This window comes from Hypomesus transpacificus, chromosome 23 (genome assembly GCF_021917145.1).
Source record: "Hypomesus transpacificus isolate Combined female chromosome 23, fHypTra1, whole genome shotgun sequence".
Lineage (NCBI taxonomy): Eukaryota > Metazoa > Chordata > Actinopteri > Osmeriformes > Osmeridae > Hypomesus > Hypomesus transpacificus.
The window spans coordinates 15,994,160-16,014,681 of NC_061082.1; the positions used below are offsets into that span (position 1 = coordinate 15,994,160).

At 45.8% G+C, this 20,522-nt stretch overlaps 1 protein-coding gene across 11 annotated transcripts in view; it reads right to left on the minus strand.

The window, feature by feature from the left end:
- Positions 1 to 20,522, minus strand: part of dachd (dachshund d) — a 97,561-nt gene continuing 77,039 nt past the window's right edge. For 10 of the 11 annotated variants that reach the window (XM_047046254.1, XM_047046251.1, XM_047046262.1 and 7 more), the window contains 5 exons: positions 10,303 to 10,448; positions 8,368 to 8,515; positions 6,471 to 6,614; positions 5,620 to 5,688; positions 1 to 1,569 (listed from right to left, as the gene is read on the minus strand). In XM_047046254.1, the coding sequence (XP_046902210.1) occupies positions 1,532 to 1,569; positions 5,620 to 5,688; positions 6,471 to 6,614; positions 8,368 to 8,515; positions 10,303 to 10,448 (545 nt within the window). In that variant the 3' untranslated portion in view covers positions 1 to 1,531. The remainder of the gene's footprint in view (positions 1,570 to 5,619; positions 5,689 to 6,470; positions 6,615 to 8,367; positions 8,516 to 10,302; positions 10,449 to 20,522) is intronic. The other variant, XM_047046252.1, reaches the window with a different exon arrangement.

Below are 20,522 nucleotides of genomic sequence, written 5' to 3' on the forward strand. Positions count from 1 at the left end.
ATCAACAGTTTAAGTTTATTTGAAATTGAAGTACAATGAAGGGGTGGTTGAAGAAGCTCTATAAGTTATCAGTGACATGTCGACAACAGACCCTAGACACTCCAAGGCAACAAACTTAGAAAAACACATTATGAACATGGGGACACTCCTTTCCATTCATGGTTGAGGTATATAAACCCATTCCTTTTACAAAAATTGGACACAACACCTCTTGTTTAGGGAATATACTTACACACACAGGAGAAAAGGAACCCGTGAAGCCCAAGCATCTCCTAATGTCGAGAAACGCTTTCCATCACGATGGCATGACACACATTTAATTGCTCAAACAAATACATGGATGTCCATGGACGTTAAAGAGGCCACCGTGTCATGGATACACTTATATTTAGTTTAGAACGAAGAATATACTACAACTGAGACAGTGACTGATTGCTTATGTTACTCAAGCTGGTATATGATCCTCAAATAATTAACTAATCAGCATAAAATGCCTCGAAAAGTGTGACAATTAAATTTTTACGGGATATTTTGAGATGAGCAAAACTATGTTACAAATAAATAGACACAGTTTTGAGAGTTCTTTATGAACAATAAAAAACCTGAACAGATAGTAAATCCAACGCCATGTCAACCAAGTTACAAAGAGTTGGACATGGATCATTTTGAGATGTTTCAAAGTAATTTGAGTGAAACAACCCTAGTTTTTGTTGAGCACAATATAGGATTTATAAATATCAGGATTCCAGGACAAACATTTACATGCCTGCATGCTTTCTCACCAAAATGGCAGCTATTTGAAAGAATGATGGCTCAGAAATAAAACAAAACTATAAATGTATATAAATGTTGGTATTGTTTGCCTAATATTGTTTGCTCTACTGCATACACAATACCACCTCTGAACTTTATATACACATATGTTATCAGTCATATCAGTAATCCTATCAGTATCCTCTGATATTCTATATACAACAGTGGTAGAAAGGAAACTTGATTGTATTTTTTATCTAATTTAGAAAACATTAAAATCAGTCGTCTCTTTTGATCCACATACGGACAAATTCACATTTTCTTTCTTGTCTCAAGACTCTCCAAGTGTCATATTTTATAATCTTGGAATATTACTTGAAATACAAAACAGACCACAGAGTCTTATCTTTTTCAAAGCTTTCTGGCTGGTCGAAACCCAGTATAAAAATCTTCAGTGCTGTGAATTTGGAGTTTTTACCAACTTTATACCATTGGTACGTTTTACTGTGCTCAATTGTTTTTATCCTTCAATGTAGCCAACAAACTGCACCAAAACCTGGTTTATCAACTATGTAATGTTGGCCTCTGTGAGAAAAAGATTTCTAATTCTACATTCAGACACAACCCCCCAGCTTTTGGCTGAATACAGCACTTCCATTGAACTCCTACAAGCAGCTTGACTTCATTCCACTACTAAATCGGCCTGGTTAAGGACTCTTGAGAATCTCATGTTTTTTTCTCTCTCTCTCTTTTCCTTCAGCTCCTCCTCCTGGTCTTATCAGTACATCACCGTGGTTTTCAAGAACAGCCTCCCATCTGAAAGAGAAAATACAAGAGAGAGGGAGAAGGAGAGCGAGCGAGTGAGAGAGAGGGAGGGATGGAGGGATTAGCCAAGAACATTCTGCTGAGAAAAAGCCTGCTAGTTTCTGTTACCTTGACTGGTTGTTATAACCCACAAGCATGGCTCCTTGCATACAACTGAACACAGATCATTTTACAAAGGGCTTTTACCCTTGTTTTGTTCTGTGTAACAATCGGGGCTTAAAAGGCACGATTATTCAAATGTTTTCATATTTGATACCTTACAAAAGGGACATTGTCAGAGGAGACGTGATATCCGGGGTTCCGGGTCTAACAATTGCGTGTCAGATGTGTTTAAGACATCTCGCCCGACGTGCTTGTTTGAACACAGCATTGCACTCACGATGTAAAGCGCTTTCTAAGTGACACTTCCTGCGAGGAAACAGTGTTTATTGAAAAAGGCAGGCGCTCTCTCCCGATGCTATCTCCAGACACCTGCAACCTAACGAGCTTTGTCCATTTTCAAAGAAGCCTCTTGTCTGAGAGCACGCCTGAGCGAGCAGGGCTGCTCCGACTTCGGAGCCGGTAAAAGCATCTGTTAGGCACAGCCCACGAGTGCGGCTGACGTTTATTGCCTTTACATTTCCTTTGCCGGCGAATGCTACATTACTGCCTCTAAGCTGCCTTCCTCATCTCTCCATGGCAGTGTACCTAAATAATTCAATTTGAAAAGAAAAGCACACCGGAAAGACTTTAGGCAGTGACAGCTCTAGGGAAAGCAATGTGTTGCTGGCAGTCAAACATGACACAGTGTCAAGGCAGAGAGATATCACCGAGGGCTGAGGAGGAGAGGGCGGTGAGACACACACCCCATGAATGGGCCTACATCCATCATAACGATCTCACGCCTTTTTCCTCGTTCTCCAAAACAAATCCAGCATCTGAAAACACAGACGCCGTGGAAGTGCTACCTCATATCCTGATCACATGTTCGATGCGGACGCTGCCTTATCAATCATAGTGACCCTACGCGAACCACATTTCCCGGACGGCTGTCAACGTAGCATTGTGTGAGGGAGTGCAGGGTTGGAAAAATGAACAAAGGCTTGCTGTGTGTGTGGGTGAGGGGGGGGGACACACACAAACACACAGGCTAATTACCCCGCTCCGCCGCAGGTCTCTAAGGCGCTGCACTCTGGCCGCCTCTATTCAAGCAACACCAACCGAGTTCTGTGTAAAAGTCATTACGGCGTGAAAGCGACGCTAAAAATAAAAAATAAATATGGGGAGTGGGGGGGGGGGGGGTTTCTGCTACGAGGAACAAATAGATCTCAGAGTACAGAGATAAACATCCCCCTGTTTGACATGGACTTGACGGATGAGATGCCACCAACATTAACACCTCTAGAATTGGTCTGTATGTCTACCTGCTTGCCTGTCTGTGTGTGTCTGTCTGACTGTGCACCTGTCTGTCTGTCTACCTGCCTGTCTGCTTGTGTACCTGCCTGTCTGTCTGTCTGTCTGTCTGCTCGCCAGCCTGCCTACATGTTTTAAATAGGCTAATTAATAAAGTTATTTGTACGCTGTGAGTTTCTTTTAAAATAAAGGGACGTTATACATTGGAGACTAGAGACATTAGAGAATGGGGGGACCACAGGACTTGGGGAATGTGTTGAATCAATAGGAAGAAACTCAGAAATTGTTTTTATTCTAATTATCTAGCAAGGCCATCTGTATGCAATATCACTGCAAATGCTGAAACACCTCATTTAAATTTTTGCGTGAGATAAAATGTGTGACGTCTTGACACACATTGTTTTATGAAAGAACGTCTCATTAAAATATGTTAAAACTTAGTATTTTTATATTCAAATCAAGATGAAAAGTTCATTAAAGAGGATAAATATTTCATTAGATGCTAAATAAAACAAAGGGATTTTTTGGCTTCTCTCAGCATAAAATTCCTTTGAAAGATTAATTAATACATGTAAATTATGCAAATTATGCCCATGCAAATATTTTATGAAGACAATTAAGGGAACCATTAATTACGGTCTTTTTGCTTCAGTGACATTCATTCATTTAATTTTAATTTCACTTTAACTGTTTTGATGTTTAATCTTGCAACAAAGAACTTTATCTCAGTGCACAGGATCATGTAAACTTGCACATGGAGTGGGAAGCGGGCGGGAACCAAAGAGCAGAGACTGGGGGGAAGATATTCACATGTGCACCGTTGCCAGGCATTGAAGGTGGGTGCGGTTCCAGTAGTGAGGTTGGCTGGTGAAAACAGCCATACTCCCTCTTGGACACGATTCAAAACACAGCAAAAGCAATTAATAAACACAGACTGTGTTAATATCGCAGGATTAGAGAAGTGTGACAAAAGACAAATAGAAATAATTAGTTCTCTAAAATTATGCTCTCATTAATTTCTCTCTCTCTCCTCTCTCTCTCTTGCTACATCTCTCTCTATTCCTCTCTCTGAGTTGTGAGCTCAGAACAACTCACATTTTTCTTGGCTTTCATGCGGGTGATAGGGTTGTTTTTTTTTCAGTTTGCCTGTGTAATTTATCAACCTCATTTTTTTGCCATTTGAGCTTAATTATACAGCCTTGGTAGCGGAGTAGAACAGAGTAGACATGGGTGGCAGACAAACGCTATTCTAATTGAACAGAAAACACACAATCCATGCTGTAATTCAACACTCTGCAGGGCAGTGAAAAGTGGAAGACCTTCCAGTACGACAAACTACGTACAACTACAGAAGATGACACTCGCTTAAACATAAGACACTCACAGATGATCTAAAATGATCTAGTCTGCAATGTCCTCTGCATAGTTTGCATATCTGTTTAACATACTGTCTGATGACATACAGAATGTCCGTTTAAACTGTACTAATATAGAATACGGTGCTGTATAAATACTGTTTTAGTCTGCAGAGAAATGACCATGTCTTCTAATTGGATACTTCTATTAAAGACGTGTGAAAAGTTTAAGAGACTGAATTAGACGTAACTCTACAAGGGCCACAGTCAATCTCTTCATATTGTTGTAAAATATTCAAAACAAGACCTGCTAAATTCACTAATTTGGTATGAAAAAGGAGTCTATAAATGTGCTCCTTTTGAGAAGAATCTGTTTGGTGATGACCTGGGGGGGGGGGGGGGGGGGTTCTTTTTGGACCCCCACCTATTCATATCTCTGGTGAATGAATTGCATTTAATTAAGTGACAATAGTCCTTTTGCAGGGGGTACAATTTGCTCAATTGGTTCTTTCATCCTTTCTTTCGAACAAAACCATCATTTTTTCAGAAGGCTAATGGAGCTGAGTGACTAACAGGATGTTGATTATTACCGTGAACATCCCAATTTTTTCCACTAAAAGGCAAACTAGAGAAATCCTTTTTAATTGGTCAGGAAGTTCTCAAGTGATGGCCCTGAGTGGTGAAAAGTCTGGAGTTATGACATTAAGGTCTTGTGTCTTGTTCAACATAGTGAAGTTATCCCACGTTTCTCTTGGCACAAAACATCTTGTTTTTTTTTGTGGGTAAACACACAACCAGCTGAGATTCCACAGTGGTTACTCCAACCCCTCTCTCCACCCCCCCCACCCCCCCAAACAAAAACAAACAAGGCATTACAAATGCACACAGTTATTTCATAAAATTAATTGATTTCATGTTCTTTTTACGGCAGCCGAATGGGGGAATCCGTCAATCCATGTTGGTGATTTTTACGACTCGTTTACAGGCTTTTTAAGAGGTAAACAAACAAGAAAACACACTTATGAGCTCGCAGTGCACCCAAATGCAAACACGAATCCCCTCCTCGCCTTCATATTCGTTAAAAGGACGCCTATTCCAATGGCGTATCACTCTCCTAACTCTAATAAAAGACTCATTTCGTGTGTGGTGAAAGCCAATGATCTTGACCCGGAGCCTTGGCCCAGATGGTGAGCTGTATGCCTGAACAGCAGGAAGAGACACACTAATGTTCATCTACTGTAGCAGGGAGAGGGAAAGAGAGAGAGAGATTTATTGTCTCCTTAGAGTGCTATACCTTGTATTGTCCTCTCAGCATCTGCTCTTCCACTGCTGCGGTCAGTCTCCATCTCTGGGGTCAGAGCGTCTGAGAGGAGAGAGAAGGAAGTGAGGAGAGGAAGGGAGGAAAGGAGGGGAGAGGAGGAGAGGAGCGGCGAGAGGAAAGGAGTAGAGGAGAGAGAAGGAAATGAGCAGAGGAAGGGAGGAAATGAGGGGAGAGGACGAGAGAGGACAGGAGAAGAGAGAGAAGATAGGAAAGGAAAGGTGGACAGAAGAGAAGAGAGAGAGGAGAACTATGATCACTGAGACGTTTCACTGTATCTCTTACATGGAAGCAGCAGCTACTGTAATGACACCCAATCCGTGAACAGATGACTATGTTTCCAACGCCTGTTCTAACTCAAATCCACATTTCACACCGTTAGCAACTGACACCAAACACCGGCAGTCTTCTTATAAATTCCAGCATCTAGACTTCATAGCCTTGCTGAGCTGGCGTGTGTGTGGGTCTGTGCTCATACAAGTGAGGATAGGGGCGAGAGATTGTATTTGGAGACACAGGCTCACAACATATTCAACCAAGGCCGTGGTGGGGATGCTACCACTTCACCAATACAGTTGCACTCACTGTAGTCATTGGAGAGGCTAAATGGATGTGGCTTTGACCAATGAACAGCAGAATAAATCAAAAGCTTGAAGGATGGGGGGGGTGTGAGCAGGGATGAGGGGGTGGGGTGAGACGGGAGGAGAGGTGAAGGGGGGAGGGGGTGAAGAGGGGACCGAGCTGGAGGCGTGGCGGGGGGTCAGGAGAGTTGTTGGTGGGTCGGGGTTAGGGTTACTTTGTGGTCGTTCGCGTTGGGGGGTACCGACCATTGAGGGAGCGTATGCTGTCGGAGGGCGACGGCTGTTTGAGGCTCTGCTCCGCCTGCTCTCTCCTCTTGGTCTCGTACTCCAGAGCCTCCTGCAGTTTCCTCTTTGTCTTCTTCTCCTTCTTCAGGCGCTTCTGGATGATGGCTGCGTTGGACACAACGGGTTTTAGTCCAGAAACGGTTTCCCAAAAGAAAATGGACTTCAACTCTCAGGTCATAACCATCAATAAATCTTTAGGGATACATTCAAAGGTGTAAATACACAGATTGTCACTGGGGCACAAGACATACACCTCATATATGAGGAGGAAGACTTGATATACGCTATGACCAATCACCCAGACCCAAGCCCAACAAGGCCACCTCATGTGTCGCATTCGCAAACACAATCACCAAGTCACATGATTTTACCCTAAGGCCATGGTATTGTCAGTGCAACAGAACACACTCGCATGCTAAACCTTTCAAGAGTCCTGCTCATGCTGGACTATCATGACGGAACCTCCCATTAGGGCCACGAGAAGAAGTGGTCTGTGTGGGAGATCTATGACGTGGTCTGCACTAGCCAGTTTTGTTTTGTACAGCTTGCTTCAATGCAATCCCTATGCGTGTGTTTGTTTCACTGGGTGAATAGCTGTCGAGCTGCTTCTCTTTTACACACGCAGCAGTGACCCCACAGACATGAATTAGTTAAAAGGTGGCACAGAGATTGCGCGGAGAGGGGGAGATGGAGACAACAGAGGAGGATGGAATACAGGTTGACTCTTGTCAGTCTGTCCAAGCAAAGAAAGATTTTGCGAAACGTTTTTCTTTCTTTTTCTTCCCCTCCCCATATTGTGCTAGTAGAAAACTGCTGAAAAGGTCTTGAGGGATATTTTGTGAATATCTTTTTTCTCATTAAAGTGAACATTGTTGGATTAAGCTGGTTAAACTGATATGCATAGAACATGAGGGTGTTCAGTTAAGTTATATTTGTGTCACTTTTGTTTACAGTGACGATAAATCATTCATTTCTATAATCTAATATGTACTTATAATTATCTGATCCGACTCTGAGCAGGAGTACACCACTAAGTGGATCTTTGGAAGCACAGTTTCTCTCTTATGTATGACCATGTTCATAATTTAGATGTGTGGGTCTGCCCGTGTGTGTCTGTGAGTGTGTGTGTGTGTGAGTGTGTGTGTGTATGAAAGGGTTTTAATGAGGGTTGATGCGAGCACACACAATCGCATAATTGCATTTCAATGTTGTTGCTTTGATTACAAATGTATGATCATCTCCTCTGTATTGTCGTTACAAGTGCAGAACTTGACACAATTGTGACACATACCCAGCAACACCCAGTAACAGACCCATACCCCCAAATTCCCAACACACACTCAAACACAAACAAGTTTGTTTTGCTATCGTAGTGGATAATTCTAACCATAACTCTAAAACCCCCTGAAAAAAGCATTTGAAGTTATGGGGTCCAGCTCAAGGGCCATGCAAGGTCATGTTTTTCAAGTTTCACTAAACTTGTGAGGACATTTGGTTCCCACAAGGGCAGTTGAACAAGACCACACAAACACACACACCCACACACACAGGGACGCAAACCCTGCTATCACCACACACACACACATTCTCAACACAAACACTCACATCACACACCCAGGGACAGACCTTTTCACAACTCCAATCCCTCCCCCCCCCCCCCTCCCCCCCCTCCCCCCCTCCCTCCCTCCCCCCCCCCCCCCCCTCCCTCCCTCCCCCCCCCCCCCCCCCTCCCTCCCTCCCCCCCCCCCCCCCCCCACACCCAACCACCCGCACACACACGACACGCAGGCATTCACGCAGGCACACAGGCAAACACACGGGCGCGCACACAAACGCGGGGCCATCATCCCGGCGGTACCTCTGTTCTTCTGCTCCACGGCGAGCTGTTTCTCCAGGGCCTCCCTGAGCTCCCTCTCTCTGAACAGCTCCATCTTCAGCTCCGTCTTCTCCAGCTGCACCTGCTTCTCCTGGGCCCGCGCGTTGTCAATCGCCACTTTGAGCAGGCCCTGCGCAAACACACGCGCACAGACACACACAGACGCGCACGCGGAGAGATCATGAGGGAGGAGGAAAGATTGGGGGAGCTATTTCCAACTGAAATGACAGCAGGCCACGTTGGAAAGTATGTCACAGAAATGTACACCTCACACACAGTACGGCACGCAGAACCACACAAAGAAGCAGTTCTACACAGAACAGGAGCATACAAAGACGGTGCCTCGCAGTAACTCAGAGAGAACCGCACATTACCCAGAACCGCACTACATCAGAGAACCAAGCCATACACAGAACCATCGCAAACAGTGCATGACTACTGAGCGAGGCTGAAATCTAGCGGGAGCCTGTTTCAGGTCACCTGATCACGGTGAGCTGCCTCATTTATTCATTGCCACGTCTCTGGGTCTATTACTACGTCTGCTCCCATGTCAAGCTCACCCACCAAGAAGAACACTGACTATATCTCCCAGTCTATATCGACAGCTCAGCATTGGATACTGTATATCGTTTCGTGCGGGCTGGCGTGAGGGTAGCTCTGAGATTTGTCCGACCCCTCTTGGCCATGGGTGTGACATGGAAGTTTTGCGAGAGACGCGCTAATCTGAAGTTCTCGCCTCTCCTGTCCCCTCCTTCCTTTCCCTGTCCTCCTCTTCTCGACTCTCCTGTCCACTTAAAAGTCGGGGACTTGTTTGTGTTTTGACTTTCCAAGGCGTCATCGTGAGTGATGCCAGCACTGAACGACACACAGCTCCAACAGACCAACACAAAGAGACCACCACTCTCGGGTCGCAATAGCCGTCGCCGCGACAATTATTCTCCACATGCAATTACGCCAAATGCACTGGGTTATATCTTACTAATTGTTGCTTTTCGTGACCCCAATTTACACTAAGTTGCTTTATCTCAATTTTCTGCTTGGTTTCATTTTGTTGATTTGTATATAAATATGAAACGCCGAGATCATTATCAAAGATGACTTACTGGAGTGTCAGGGCACTGCAGGGTATACGTGTGCTGGTCTAATTACCAGTCAGACCTAAAGGATAAGCAGCCACTCTGATGTCCATAGCAGCAGTGCAATGAGAGGGGCAGTGCTCTACACACATCATTACGCACCCGGGGAACAGATCCATCTTGATGACTGCACTTGTTTGCATTACAGCCTAAACGCCGCTCGCCACCCGACTGTCACAGACACGGACGCCGCTGAAGTCTCGATGCTCTCCTATTGGCCAGGCATTGCCCGGGCACGTATGATGCCGACCTACTTGTGTGTTAGTACGCACCACCCCTATTGGACTAGCTAATATATATATATCGTATCTGGGCTCATGTTTAATCTGCTTGCATTATAGCCTTTTGGAGAATGTAAATGTGTCTAATATACCAGTATTTTAGTTGGTCTACAGCAGGGGTGTCCAATCCTGGTCCTCAGGGGCCACTGTCCTGCATGTTTTAGATGTTTCCCTGCTCCAGCACACCTGATTCAAATGAATGGGTCGTTATCAAGCTCTGTGGAAGCCGGGTAATGACCATTCATTTGAATCAGGTGTGCTGGAGCAGGCAAACATCTAAAACATGCAGGACAGTGGCCCTCGAGGACCAGGATTGGACACCCCTGGTCCACAGTGTACCTATTGGTAAAAACCACTTCTGGTAAAACCTACCTAAATATTGCCTTCCTAAAAGTGCCCCCACTAGTCAAGTTTTTGTACCTGGATATTAATAAATAGTCTCTCTATGGGTCAAACCAACCTGGATGATAACAAAGAGCGTTTCTCCTGGTCAAACCTACCTGGATGTTGGTGAGCAGGGTCTCTATTGATGACAGGCCGTCAGGAAACAGGAAGGGGGAGGGAAAGCCAGGAGGGAGACCCTGGCTAGCCAATGACAACCTCTCATAGCTGTCTCTTGCCGTCGGGGTGCACATGGCGTTGTCTTCTAGAACAAGACACACAACAACACCTGTCAACAAAGCATTTCAGAAAGGTTTCTGCCTGTTGGTCTGTCTTAAGTTTGTGGAGTCAGATTGGGAAACACGTTTGGAGTTGGGATTGTCCATGCAGTGTCATCTTTCTAACAAAGGTTTCAAGTACAGCTAGCCAATGGCTGCAACCCTATCTGCGTTGATGTCTGAGAGTGCAGCCAACCAGTGTGCTTGTCCTGTCATTCCTAAAACCCCATTCAGGTCCTTGGAGAAAACACCCCTCTGTTTCCTCTAAGGGCCTGGACGAGGGCTTTTCAACAATATCATCTCCGACAGAAGTCCAGCTTTTCCATTTAAGACACGTCAGGTAGACTCCTAGATCACACGGGGGCCGAGTCTGAGGCCAGGACTTGGAGGTCTCCTTTGTGTGTACGCATGCACGCGGGCCTGTCAAACCGACATGACATCATCTCCCATTCATCACCAGTGGAGGGGGCAGGGCCCTGGCCATCTGCTCTCCAGCCATCTCTGATACGCTACACCTCTCGGAGATGGAGGGAGGGGGGGGGGGGGCTGGGGGTGGGGAGTAAGGGAGAGGGGAGAGAGCTCGAGATAGAGAGTAAGAGAGAGAGATTGTGCGAGGGCGAGGGAAGGATAAGAGAGAGGGAGACAGAGAGAGGCAAAAAGAGAGATGGAAGGAAGAGAGAAAGGGCGAGAGGACAGACGTGTGATGTTATCGGCGAGCCTGTCTACAGGATATGCCTCTCCTGATCTGAGGCCTGTTTATAATGCGTGGGGATTCTCCTGCCAGCCACTATACTGTAACCCAGACCTGCTACTGTGCTTCCACAGAGAGAGAGAGAGCCCACTAACCCCCAAACTGTCACTACAGTGACTTGCAGACATCCGTTTTTCCTGTTCAACCTGTTTGGACGAATAAAGTTTTATTAGCAGAGGGACACCCGGGCTGTGCTCTGTGTACCCCCCCCCCCATTGCACACGCACACTCACTCACTCACTCACACACACACACACACACAAACACACACACACCACCTTCTTTCCTCTCCAGAATTAATGGGTGTTTATGTGGCAGTCTGACTGCTGCACTGCACCGACACAGAGAGGCTTGCAACAGCCCAGACTACCCCCTCCCACCCCCCATCAATATTCACTGATGCCAGCCAAAGTGGAGGGAACAGCTGGTCTTACATTAATTAGTTTAAAGTATTTATTTCAACCCGTCCTCGGAGCAGATTGAGCAAAAACATTGGAGATTATTTCAAGCATCTGCAAATGCCCTGGAAACTCAAGCTCCGCCAGCACAGAGAGGAGTGTGTGTGTGGGTGTGTGTGAGAGAGAGAGAGAGAGAGAGAGAGAGAGAGAGAGAGAGAGAGAGAGAGAGAGAGAGAGAGAGAGCGCCATGGTTTAGGTTAGTAATTTTTAGGTTTTTGGAGAAAGGGAGACGCAGTGAAAACACATGCTGGTGGTCCGTGGAGATGCCCAACACCCTTTTCTCTTCCTTTTCAGAGTTCACCCCTTGTTGATTAATTACAATGGATGGTTGCCTAATGGATAAAAAAAAATTATGAACTGCCTACTTAAAAAAAAAGCAATTTCTGAAGGTAATTTGTTTTGTTTGGCGCTTAGGAGAATTTAAACGCAAAGGCAAAAAAACAGTGTTAAATCCCATTCTCTTTCTGATGCTAATCGTAGACCTACATCATGTTACGAAGGCTTCAAATGAATAATCAAAGATAGAAAAGTACTTCAAAATACATAAAGCAAACGCTATTGAGCTTTTGACTGGCTCAATAATATATGCGCTGTATTACATCTTACAGTGGTGCCCCACGACCACTACGCACATTCCCTCCAATAAAATCAGCATAAATATTACCGACGTTAGCACACCTCCGGGAGAGGTATGATGTTGTAGATTTGTAATTGATTTGTACCGTAGGCACTTTGTCCTCTTATTTAGGGGTTGGCATTAATCATAAATCATTGCTTTAACAAACTCGAGCTACGCGCTCAGCAGGCTTTCCCCTACAACATATCGGTGGATCACACAGAATTTTTGATGGCTTTGTTGCGGGGGGAAGCAACCTGTCACGCCGAGGGAGAAAGCAAACAGCATGTTTTGTTCGACAGGCTCTCTTTGGCAGGGCTTGTCAGATAACATTTCCACCAGGAGCAGTGCATAAATACGGGCGCTTTTGGTCGGGGGGAAAAGCGCGCGGAAGCCAAATAAAATGCTCATTAGATCAATATAATCGCTATTTATTTAATGAAAATTAACCATACAAGTATGAGTAGATCATTTCCGGATGTGGACTTTGAAGGCCTAGCCTGTTCCTCCCTCCAGCTCCCACCCTGTCCCCCGTCTCTCTCTCCCCCCTCCTCCCTTCCTCCCTCCCTCCCTCCCCCCGCTCTCCATCCTCGTGGCTAAGGAGCTGGCGTGCGTTTGCATGTTTATTTCTCACCATAGCTCCAGAATCATTGACTTCTACTTAATTACAGCGACAGACGCTGGAGTGATGGCGCCCGCGGAATGGAGGGGCCTGCTTTCCAGGTGATATTTCTCCCCCTCAGCCAGCCTGCCAGGAGCAGCTGTGACAGCCCCTCTCTCGCGGCAGCGCCGACGACGTGCGCTGTAGGCCTCCCCAATGTGAGACGCACTCTCCACGTAGGAAACAACCGTCACACGGGTCATCCCCCTGTCACCCGACCACGTTTCACGAACAACTGTTTGGGCGGATAATAGGGGCCGCAAATACCAAAAATGGGGCGCTGTAAATACAAAGCATTCCGAATGAAATGCCATCATTTCGACACCCCCGCTTTCTTCCTCTCCTCCTCTTCCCCATCCTCCTTCCTTTTCTCTCTCTCTCTCTCTCTCTCTCTCTCTCTCTCTCTCTCTCTCTCTCACTCTCTCTCTCTGCTTTCAATAGCAGCAGAGGGAGTCCTTGACAGTGTTCTAGCAGTGATGAATCACCTTTCCAGTTAATTTTCTCACTCCTCGTGTGTTGTGCTGCTAAAACACGGGGCCCAGGAATTGACTTGACAAACTATGAATGTAAAAAAAAAAAAAACACTTGGAGGGATCTGGGCTTATCTCCAATTTACATGTTATTAGATTTGTGTTGCGAGCGGCACTTGGACCCGGCCATGCCGAGAAAAAAAAGGGGAAAAAGATGGGGTACATGATAACCGGAGATAAAACACGTCTGAAATCCACTCAAAAGCCTTTGAAATATTTGATGGAGAGCAGCAAAGGAAATGGAGAGGAGCAGAGGGGGGAAAAAGTGCCCTGATTTAAAACGTGACAGACGTGTGTGGCGATCTGTAGTAAATCTGGAGGAAACCTTGGGAAATTTAACTGCAATCTCTAGATAAATAGGTGTAATTGACCTTGGGAGTTGAAAATGTGCCATATGTTTCTGCTTCCTGTGCTTGAATCGGGCTCCCAGAGGGCCGTTCAGCCGAGTCCTCACCGACAGAAAGATAGAAGGAGGAGACAAAGACAAGCGAAAGATAAACAGCGAGAGAGCAACTGATTTGAAAAGCAGCCTTCGAAAGAGACATTCGAAGAAATAGCAGGTAGACAGTAACAGACAGACGTCAAAGACCCTAGACGGGAAATGACTAGCAAAATAAAGTGGGTAAGAGGAGAGAGACATCGACATCGACGGAGAGACTACGAGAACGAGGAGGGCAAGGAGAACGGAGCGCGCGAGGGGGCATAAAAAGAGAGAAACAAACAGAGATAGCTTGAGTGTTCCATCCTGACAGGTGAAGCCTGTGTCCTTGCGGACCCATGTTGTCCTCCCCGCGGGGGGTCTCTCGCATGCTAAACCCCCGGGGGTGTCAGCGAGAGCCGACAAGGAGCACGCAGCCGCTCCACTCGGAGCCGCCGGGCTGCGGAGAGGGAGCAGCCTCCTCCTTCAGCTGGAGTGGCTCTGACCTCTCAGACCCGGCTCAGAGAACGCAACACTCAGTCTGGCGCGTCCCTGCGCCCACTCTGTCAAAGGACAGTCCTCTGACCTTCCCCTTCTCCTCCCGGACCGCTCGCCGAAGGTAATGTGTTTGGTAAAAGGCACCGAGAGAAAGTGGGTGTCTGTTATCTCGCCCGAGGCGTTTGTATGTTTGAAAACAACTTCCACCAATAGGTAGTTTGGTTCTTATAAAAACAGATCTATAGATGGATCGATAAACAGACGCACAGACAGACATACAGAGAGATAAAGAGAGAGAGTGAGAGAGAGAGAGAGAGAGAGAGAGAGAGTCAGTCACATAATCTAGACAGTGAGAGGGAATACACTGGGTAAATGTGCCGGCTGCTCCATACAGGTTAGATTCCTTTAGGATGACTAACACCTGCATATGTTGTACATATGGGATGGTTGTCTTTATGTATTCTATAGCCTGCCTCCAACAGGAACCCCTCACCCCATGCACACAGCCTCAAACACACCAAAACAGCCTCACCATTTGTAATGGACGCGCACGCGCACCAAACCTCTGCACGCTTGGGGAACGAACACACAAACACAAACCCACCGGCACGCACACACACGCTAATGTGCCCTCGTCCCATTTAAACTAATTTCCTTTTCATCACAGAGAGAGGAAAATGAGTGTTTGCTCCGTCCTGCTGGGGACAAAGTCAAGAGAGGAGGCCTGGTCGGACCCCGCTAACAGGTAACATTTGGCTCTCGCTCTCTTATCACAGCATGAAAATCAAACCGCCTGCTTTCCCTATTTCGCTCTCCGGCTCTCTCACTTCCCTAATGTTGCCTTCACTTAGAGATGAAATCGGTTACTGCACAAACCCATTTGCAAAAAAAGAAGGGGAGGACGAGAGAGAGCGAGAAAGAGAGAAATGGAGGAAAAGAGTGAGAGGGAGGGGGGGGAGTGAGGAAGGGAGGTGACCAAGATAATCAGGTTGGCCAGTCGGCCGTGCTTCTTAAAAACGCTCTCCAAAACATTACTGTGCAGGGCAGTGGCTTAAAATTAGCGACAGGGACCTTAAAAACGCTGACATTTAAGCATGACTTTTTGGAAAGTGACACCTCCATATTTTCTGGTAGGATACCATTAAGTCTCAACTGCCCTACGGCTGTGCCTCTCCATTAATAACCAATTCGAGATGTCACTCCTCTCTTTCTCCCTTCGTCTCTCTGAGGTAATGAGTCCTTTGGTTTGCCTTAATAAATTGAAACGGATTCTCGAGGCAGAGGGCTGAGGGCAACACAAACTTGACAGGCAAGCAGGAAGAAATAAGCATAAATCCTTAGAAGTTGACAGTCTAGAGGTGACACAACGCATCCATGGGGACTAGGGCTGCTGCATTTGTAACTATGGATACTGACAAGTTTTATATTTATGAACAAGACTTGTATTGAAAAATATTTTTGCAGGGCAAATACAAACACACAATTTACACCCAGATATGTTACGATGCTACTTTGATTATGCATTACTCTACAATTATCTGCAGTCATTCATTAGTGATTCAATAACCCAACACTGAGTGTTTCCGATAAATTTCTTCCTTTGCTTTTCTTCACATGCTGCACAAATGGAAGAACAATTTGGTACAAGAAATCCACAGAATAGATTTCACATTTGTTTTCATGTCACATTCATACAGTCAACTGAGAGAGAGAGAGAGAGAGAGAGAGAGAGAGAGAGAGAGAGAGAGAGAGAGAGAGAGAGAGAGAGAGAGAGAGAGAAAGAGAGAGAGAGAGAGAGAGAGAGAGAGAGAGAGAGAGAGAAAGAAACATAAAGAGAGAGAACAGGATCAGTGTTGACTCCCATTCAGGAGGAAGATATCTTGTCTTTTTATGCGGACCATGTCATATTTATTGCATAAAGGTCAGGGTGTTCATTTGTTCAAAGTCAGCATTTTCGCTCTCTCCCCTCCCCCCCCCTCCCTCCCTCCCTCCCCCTCTCTCTTTCTCCCTCTCTTCTCCTCCCTCTGTATTCCTGTCTCTCTCCCTCTCTTTCTCTTGTGTGTAATAAATGCAGGGGCTATGTCATTATGGGACCTCTGAGGATTAGGGTCTTGGCTGGCTGTGATGACTGCATAAAAGCCTACAGGACTTTTGTTTCTGCCAGCGCCCACCTTCCGAGGGGCTCTTAAAGGGGACAGCACGAGCAGAGACTCGATGGAGTGCTACAGAAAGCTGCTATCTGTATCTGTACCGCTAGTCAGCACAGGATTACAGATTACAATACTTAACCTGCGGCCTTTAAAGGGCTCAACCTCTCTATCTGAGCCTACCTGCGCTTCAGGGATATCGAGAGGTTTAAACCGGGAAAAAGCAACCTTAACACACACACACACATACACACACACTGTACAACTTGACCTTGTATAACTCATGTAGGTGTCCTGTGACTTCACATTATCTTAAACCACTGACCCAAGAAATATCAGGCTGATATTGAGGACATAGACCAGTCAGACAAAACTAAAGGCGATTTACCAGAGGACGGCATGAGTACGTGTTTGAGAGTGCCTGCAGTATTTTTGCCTATTGAGCACCATTGACCAGATCTGTCCGTTGACCTCTGAGACGAATCCCAGAGATTAAATTGGCCTTGATTATTGATCTTGTGTTTTGCCTGAATCGTTCAACTTTCAAAGTCGATCGTTACCACTGTGTACCCTCTTAATCTCCCTGACTGGCTAATCATCCGACCGTTTATTTCTCACTCATTGTTTAGTCCCGCTTTTGTTTGACAGTTATTAACACAACTTCTTAACTGAGGCTTACTTTGTCCTGCTTCAACATGATAACAATACAACTCTGGCGCTGCGACTGTGCATCAAAACCAGCACCCCCACGCACCAATTACACATTGATAATGAAAAAAGCAAACAAACAGAAATAAAATCCCACATAATCGCGACTCTTTAATAAAGCTTCTCCAGATAGCGTGCAGCAGGATCAGAGATACTTCCGACTATGAGGGGACAACGTCACCAGAGTGTCATTGCCTGGCAATGCTAACCTCCAGGGGGGAGAAACGACAGAGAAAGAAGCCTCAGATTAGGCCTAACTAACTACCAACAAGCGATGCCAGGCAGACCCGCGCTAGCGCTAATCCAGTCTGGACATACAGTAGGCCTCCTGAGCTGGGCTAGTTCTAAATCAAGTAGAAGAAACAAAAAGGGGAAAGGGATAGCTAAACTTTCAAAGGCGCTGCTTAGCATAGCTCTGTCTGGGCCTAGCTAGCACCGCGGCTTGGAAATGGATGCTAATCCATTAACGGGGTCCTGCTTTTGCAGTTCTGAGAATGCTTAAGGGGGTTTTAAACTGGGAGCGACGTGTTAAACGTGTGGAAATCTGTTTTGATAACATTATTCATAACATTGGCTTTGCGCTGTGTGAATTAATAACACTTCATTTGCAGACGGAAGAAAGCCGGCATGGTATTTCCAGTTAAAGAGATTAATTTTTAAACACCTAATTGACAGGCCGGGGTTAGGCAGGATAAGCAACACTCTCTGCTAGGCTGCGGTGGCAAAGTCAAGGTGACTGGAATACTTAGAGAATGGCTTTTAAACACCCGCTCAGAGAGAGTGAGAGAGAGAGAGAGAATTAGTCTTCCAGTCGTCTCCCTCTATTCTCTTTCTCTGTCTTTATTAGGAATGATTTACTTTCCCAGTGAAAGGATATAAAAGCTCAAGTATAGCAGCGTAATTACAGTAGAGTGAAAATTTAAAGGTTCGACTCGCAATGTCCCCAAGTCAGCGAGCAGACTGCAGCATGATAAGAGGGGCTATGTTCAACACTGGCCTCCAATTGGATGTGTTTTATGGGGCTTGCCAGGGAACGGCACACAACTAGCCTTTCTTCGTGGCCAGTCTGTAAACATGATGGACTGTAGAGCACTGGTACGCCGGGGTTTACCTTGGCACTGGCACAGCCTGGCATGTAGGAGTGCATCACTTAATTACTGTTTACATGTAAACATTCAATTATACAAACAACCCGAACAGAATACCTCTAAAAATACAGATACATAATCAGGGTCAACCCTATCTGACTGCAGCAGTGGCCAGATGAGATGTCTAATTGTTTTGAATCGCAAATTTCCAGCATTGTACCTAATCTTCATAATTGTTTTATGTTTCTGTCCAAGGGCATTCGGAGGAGAATCTGCTGCCTTAATATGCATAATACCAGCTGCTCAGATATGTAAAATAAGCCCTCTATTGTCAAAAAAGAAGAAAGGAAAGGTTGCACTTTTGGTTATTATCCTAAAAACTCAGTTCAGTTTTATCGAGAATACCGACTGTGATCCGAACTTAACTCCAGTCTTCTCCAATAGATACCTGCTTTGATGGTGGATGTGTTTTTGACAGTCGGGAGAAGTAGCAAAGAGGAATGCTGATATCGACAGTAGAGGCCTGGCCAGGATTGGTGCAGCACTCGTTGGTTTGCAGAGAAGGGTAACATGAAACAGGCCCAGGCACTCTGATGGACAGGCAGATTTCACCTTCTCTTCTGAATGATAATGCATTATTAAATTTGCCTCTCTCTGCTCACTAGTTACACTTAGCTGACCACAGCATATTTATCTCCCCCCATCCGAGGCTCACGACTTGGCAGCAGAAAGCATTCTGTCACTTTTGAGGCATTTCAAAGATTAAAAAGAACCTCTCTCTTTTCAACGTCTCTCCCCCTCCCCTCCCCCCCCTCCTTAAAAGCATCCCCCCTTCTTTCGCGGGGAAATATGATTAGTGGAGAGAAGGTATCACGCAATGGAACATTCATGAGAGAGGAGAACAAATATCCAAATGAACTCTCCATGTCCTGGAGGAATCACCCCTCTCTGCACCATCAGCAACCCCCCCCCCCCCCCCCATACAGCCCCCCCCCCCACACACACACACACACACTCCTACCCACCCAATCCAACCCCACAGGTCCAAGCAAATTTGATTGATCCTCTATTGAATTATTTTATATATATATATATATATATTTATTTTTTTCTGCGCTCTTTCATTTCGACAGGACGCACTGACAAGTTGTTTGATCATAAAGCATTATTGTCTGCCAAGTCACATTTCAGGGCCGCTGATGGCTAATGATCTCGCCTCCCAACTCCTGCAAAGTCAGGTAGTCAGCACTGTGTTTGAAGCTCGCAACGCCAAGGACACGTGGAGGACCGAGGAGAACACTATGGATTAAAGGGGAAACCGAGAGATGAAGGGAAGGAGCTTACACGAGGAACGTATCTACCTTTTAATAATAGCAAGCAGAGATAGCCCATCAATGTCGGTGTACTGTTGACACAGCCTACGATGCATCATAAGGGAGGCTGCAATTCATACTTACAGCTTGACATCAGCAGGAGAGGCACTCTGGACGGAAATCTACTTAACTCGCATCAATTTGACACTGGGACACGCAGGTTGTCTGAAACCCTGAAACGAGGCTTATTACAACCTGCTTTTCCTTTACAGCCTGAGGACAGGGGCCTGTTTCAGCTCTCTACAGAGTACAGCCTTCTCTCTCCAAACAGCTAGCCACAAGCAGGCTGCCGGCCCTGAACCACACCTAGGCAATCCTCCTTTTACTGCGGGGTTTCTGGGACCGTGCCTGTACTGTAGACCTACTGGGACTAGCCTTAGTGAACTAGTGGGACCATTGCTATACTGTAGGTCTACTTGGATCCTCATTCTACGGTTTTACCTCAGAGACTGTAATATTACGTCAGGCCTGCTGGGCCCATGGCTGTACTGTACGATCACTGTGACCTGTAACTTTGTAATGTTGCTGAAATGACACTCACACTAAGCCCCAGGAACTCGATGTGGCCATTCAGATTTGAGCTACGTTTGCACAACCAGACACAAAGCACTATTTGTTTCTCCGCTTCCTCTGAAATCAGGCCACTCTGCTCACCTCGAGGTAACGCGACACCGGGATGATCCATTTCTGCCATGCAGAACATTACCAGCGCGGCTCACATTGTGTCAACAAAGATACATAACATTTACCAGCCAAGCGCCAGTATATCACATTGCAGTCGAATCATCCCCTTTTAAAATATGGTTTACAGAA